Genomic DNA, 4,892 nt, shown 5'->3' on the forward strand with positions numbered 1-4,892 from the left:
TTTTTTTTTTCAGCTCATTTGTAACTGTTCATCAGATACAAATTAGCTCCATGGCATCCAAAAAAAATCACAGTAAATTGTGCACTTACTGTATCATCTACTAAGTGTGTCACTCCTCAGGAAATGTGTGTTACGTGGTGAGGTAAGATAGCGTTAGTAGTGCACCTAGGAGGCTGAGTAAAGCCCTGTCACCTTCTGTGTTCTCATCATGGCTCTTGGAAGAGAGCCATGTGCTCTGGATACGCAGGGATGAGCTCAGTCAGGACTCTTAGTGGTGTTTCTAACAACACTGCACTCGCTCTTCAGCTCTTCAATTAAAATGGTTTGTTTAATTTTTTTTCTCCCTTTATTTCCTTATACAACTCTCTCCTTTTATTGTCTCAAGTTTTTGTAGCATAAAACCTGTTAACCTTATATGGGGGGAGGTGATTCATGTTGCTTTCCTAGTTCCTGATGCAAGCCCTGGCCTCTGTCCTCAGAGAACCCCCATATACCCACACACTACTGTTCCCTGTGATATAAGCGGATGCACAGAACTGCCTTAGGTATTTTCTGTAAGCCACTTCAAAGGCAAAGGGAAGGGTTTGTACTTCAAAGGTAAATGAGCCTCTGTGGCTGTCAGGATAGCCGTCTGGGAAGGACTGGTAGGTTTTGTCAAATATAAAGGGTGACTTGTTCTCCAAATTGAAAGAACAGTATGAACAGAAATACGAAGTGAAGGATGGGGCCATTTTGGAGGATATAATATTTTTATTATATTATTGAGGAGGGTTTCATAGGTGATAAGCTTGTCTAGGTAATTTTGTGCTCCATTGTGCAATGACTCGTGCCAGTCTTTAGTTTGAGTAAATTCTGGCCATCTATATAGCCTCTGCCCTTGCCTAAGCCTCCTCATACTCTGTCTCACCTGCATTTCTCTAGTAGCCTTCTTCCTGGTCTCACTGCTTCTATTCTTGAGTGCTTCTGTAGTTACCGTTGTATTTGACAGAGTGGCCTTTCAAAGTCAGACCATATTGTTCCCCTGCTTATCAGCTCCATTGATTTCCTGTAGTAGTTGCTGAGAAATGCAGGTGCTTGGACCACAGACAGCAAGGTTCCGCAAGACCCAGGTTCTGCACGTATTCTTTGAACTTGCCTCCCATGATTCCTCATCTGATTTACTCATTGTGTGCCAGCCACACTGAATTTTCTGTCATTGGAAGTTTTTTAAAGTCTTACTGGTTGTAGGTCTTTGTGTTTGCTGTTCCTTCTTCCTAGAATGTCCTTGTCCTGGATTTCAGTGTGGCTGTCCATTCTTAACTTAATTGAGACCTATGCTTAAATATCCTCAGCGTTCAGATTTCCTTTCCATGCCTTGTCTTCAAGGTCCTGCGTGACTTTGAATCTTTTGTTGGGCCAGGGATAACCATTGTTTTCTTCTTTCTCACCTACATACACAACCTGCTTACCACTACACCAGAACTTAAGTGTCTGTCGGCAGGCAGTCATCTCTCAGAGAGAGGGGTGAGTAGAGGAAAGAACGGATAGGCCAGAAGCTGTGATGTGTATGCGCAAGACAGAAGTTGTAACTTATGAGAATCAGCCTGACAGTGGGGAGAGAACGGCAGAAGTCTGGCTAGGGAGAGGGGTACAGTAAAAGCCCTGATGTGGCCACTTAGCATTTCTCCCTTTCCCATGATCCCCTAGGTCAGTGGTGTTATATGTAGGTGCAGCTCATTTCATGGATAGCATTCTCAGTGTTTAGAACTCTCCTTTGTTTCCCTTCTACTCTGCTGCTAATCTTTCTTTTGTTAGTTAGAGGTAGGGGGTTCCAAGAACTCCCCCCCCCCCAGCTATAATCACACCAGCACTTTGGATTAAAGGGCTGCCTACTTTGGCTTATTCACTTAAAAGTTGTGTGGGAGCAGTTATGGACCCACAGCTAGTGATTGATGTGATAGCTGACTTAAACTCTTGACAAAGAATGCCATTAGGGTAAAAAGCATCACCTACCAAGAAACAGGGCAGTCAAATGCAAGCACTGGTGAGTTCTAGAAGGGGCTTTTAAGGATGGGAAATATAGTAATCAAGTTAAAGTATAACCAGAGCCATTGAAGTGCTGGTTTAAAATAACATTCTAATGTAGTGATGGTGTATCATCAGCCAGGAAATCACATTTAGGAAATGTGTTAGCGTTCATACTGTGTTAGCAAGGAGCCCTTTTTAAGGGACCACATCAGTGAAATTACCTTAAAAGTGGACAACAATGTTTCCTATAATATGTAACATTTTAATTGAATACATTTTTATATTTAAGTATTTCTAAGTCTAAGTCTGTGGTTATTTAATATGTATTGTTAACCTATTATATGTTCCACCTAATAAGATGTCTGCTTCCCACTCAACTAAAATGTTCTCACTTTGAAGGGTGCTAACATTCTACTAACGGATAACGGTCATGTGAAACTAGGTAAGTAAATCAAAATTCCATCACATGCATGGTCTTTTCTAAAATGTAGTTGGTTTTGGTTTGGGTTTATGTTGGTTTTTTAGGACTACAAGTCCCCGGTCCTAGACCATCCCTAGGGACGGCATATTTGTTTTTTCAGTGGAGATTTCATTGCTGAGCCTGTCTGTCTGTCTCTTTCTCTCTCTCTCTCTCTCTCTCTGTCTGTCTGTCTCTCTCTCTCTCTCTCTCTCTCTCTCTCTCTCTCTGAATTTTCTTCCCCTAAGGAAGCATAAACTTATTTCATAAGAAATAGATTTTTACAAAGATACCATAAAATAATATGCATTGGTAACTCTTTCACTGCTAAACCCAGAGGTTGGGCTTCTAGTAGAAAATCTATATAAAGTTGAAATGAGAACCAAAAAAATTAAAAATCCAGAAACTCCAAAAATCTTATATCATGTATTCAACTTTAAAAAATAATCACACTGTTAGTGATATAAGAGTATATTTTAGATGCTAATTGTTGCTTTATCTCAAACTAACTTACAAGGTATGATTAAAACAAAGTGTAAAACCAGAAATGACTTAGTATGAGTTTAAACAGAACAAGTGTTCAATAAAATAATTTTAATAACTGTTGACAAGAATGTAATGACATATGGAACAATTATTTTGAACTATTTAGCACAAACCAAATTTCAAAATATTCATTTGTTTTACAAAAATGATAATAGTGCTCTGGATGTTAGCCATTGGGAGCCCTTGTCCTGAATACAAGGCTCTGGGTTTGTCCCCAATTGCATGGTATAAACAGACAGACAAATAAACTGCATCCTACCGTCTGACTAATCAGATTGAAAATATTATCTCGTAATTAACATACAAGATAGCCTGTCAGTGAGAAAAGCAGAAAGGCTTCAGCCTGCGCCCTCGGTGTCCTGCTTACTGAGCAGTCTCTGAGCACGTGTGTGGGCCGCAGCACTCCATACCTTCCTTTCTCTTCGCATAGATTTAGAAGGGTTAGTACACTAGAAAGTACTGGATGTGAGCATACTCAAGGAAGAGTGCCAAGCCTCACTAGTGATCCTCACTGACTTCACAGTGTGCTACATACAGGGGGAAGGCTATGGGGATGCTGGCTTTTGTGTCTTTTCAGGCTAGATAGGTATACCAGTGTCCATTGAAATCTGCCGGTGTCAGTCTGTCTGGCAGAGAGTGATAGACTGTAGTCCCTTCTAGTAAGACTCCTTGAAATAGAGGAGAAATAGAAATTAAAATATCAGTGTCAGTTTCAATTTTCCTAAGGCCTTTATTTTTTTATCACAATTATTTCATTTTAACCTTTATTGTTTAAATCATATGAGTTACATGGGATCCACTTGGCTGCGCTATGCACTACTTTGTGGTGTTTTAATAGTCCATCAAAGTTAAAAACTGTCACATTTGAGATTTTCTGTATTTGTGAATTGATGAAAATAAGTGTTGGAAGTTACTTTTGGTATTATCTTATATGATTTTTTTCTCTCATTCTTTAAATAGCTGATTTTGGAGTTTCTGCACAGATAACAGCTACAATTGCCAAACGGAAGTCCTTCATTGGTACCCCATATTGGTAATTTTAGTTAACTCAAATTTTTAACTTAAAATTTCTTTATTATCCTGTCATTATTGTATACAGCGTTTCTTTTTAAAAATATGTCAGAAACCTTATGCTTAAGACAGAAGGTAATCAGCAAGTTTAATACTTAAGCATGTACTTATGAATTACTTAGTCAAAAAATATCCTACAGACTGGTTTTCATAAAACATAAAAGTCTATAAACTTTGATACACTTGTTAGCTTCCTGATGCGTAACACATATTCCAGTAGATGTTTTTATATCTATCCTTTTCTCCAAACATATTCTAATTATTACATTATTCACAGTTTTCAAAAACTTTGCAGGTTTTGGAGTTACCGGGAATTGAACATAGGGCCTCAACCATGCTAAGTAAGCAGTTTCCTCCAGCATCTTTGCAGTCCTAATTGACTGAGGTCTCTGGGCATGGGAGTCTTTATGCCAAGCTTCAGTTCAATTCTTTACCCTCTTTCTGCTAGTCTGATCCACAGACCTTCCTTTCTGGCCATATCAGTCTTCTAGGTAGTTTTTCCCATCACAGGAAAACCATCCTAGCATTCATTGTTGATGCCTTCACTTGGCCGCTGTGTGCTGGGTGGCCTCCCTGGCTGCATGGTAGGCAGGACCAGTGCTGCTTTGGGTTTAATGCTGCATAGCCTTGGCCATGCCTTTAGCTCAGTGCTACCTCCCCAGACATCTCTAGTCTGACCCCTGAGTACACAGCTGTACTACTGGGGTTTTGTTTTGTTCTAAGCTGGGAGCACGATAAATATCATTTCTTATATTGATTTGTCTCTATCAAATACAATTTTTTAAAGTCAGCTAGAGCTAAAACAGCTCTT

The 4,892-nt window shown here is 39.5% G+C and overlaps 1 protein-coding gene across 3 annotated transcripts in view; it reads left to right on the forward strand.

Moving 5' to 3' along the window:
* Window positions 1–4,892, forward strand: part of Map4k3 (mitogen-activated protein kinase kinase kinase kinase 3) — a 158,067-nt gene that overhangs the window by 82,176 nt on the left and 70,999 nt on the right. For all 3 annotated transcript variants that reach the window (XM_031356106.1, XM_031356107.1, XM_031356108.1), the window contains exons 7-8: window positions 2,407–2,449; window positions 3,971–4,043. In XM_031356106.1, coding sequence (XP_031211966.1) covers window positions 2,407–2,449; window positions 3,971–4,043 — 116 coding nt within the window. The remainder of the gene's footprint in view (window positions 1–2,406; window positions 2,450–3,970; window positions 4,044–4,892) is intronic.

Source organism: Mastomys coucha, unplaced genomic scaffold (assembly GCF_008632895.1).
Source record: "Mastomys coucha isolate ucsf_1 unplaced genomic scaffold, UCSF_Mcou_1 pScaffold6, whole genome shotgun sequence".
NCBI lineage: Eukaryota > Metazoa > Chordata > Mammalia > Rodentia > Muridae > Mastomys > Mastomys coucha.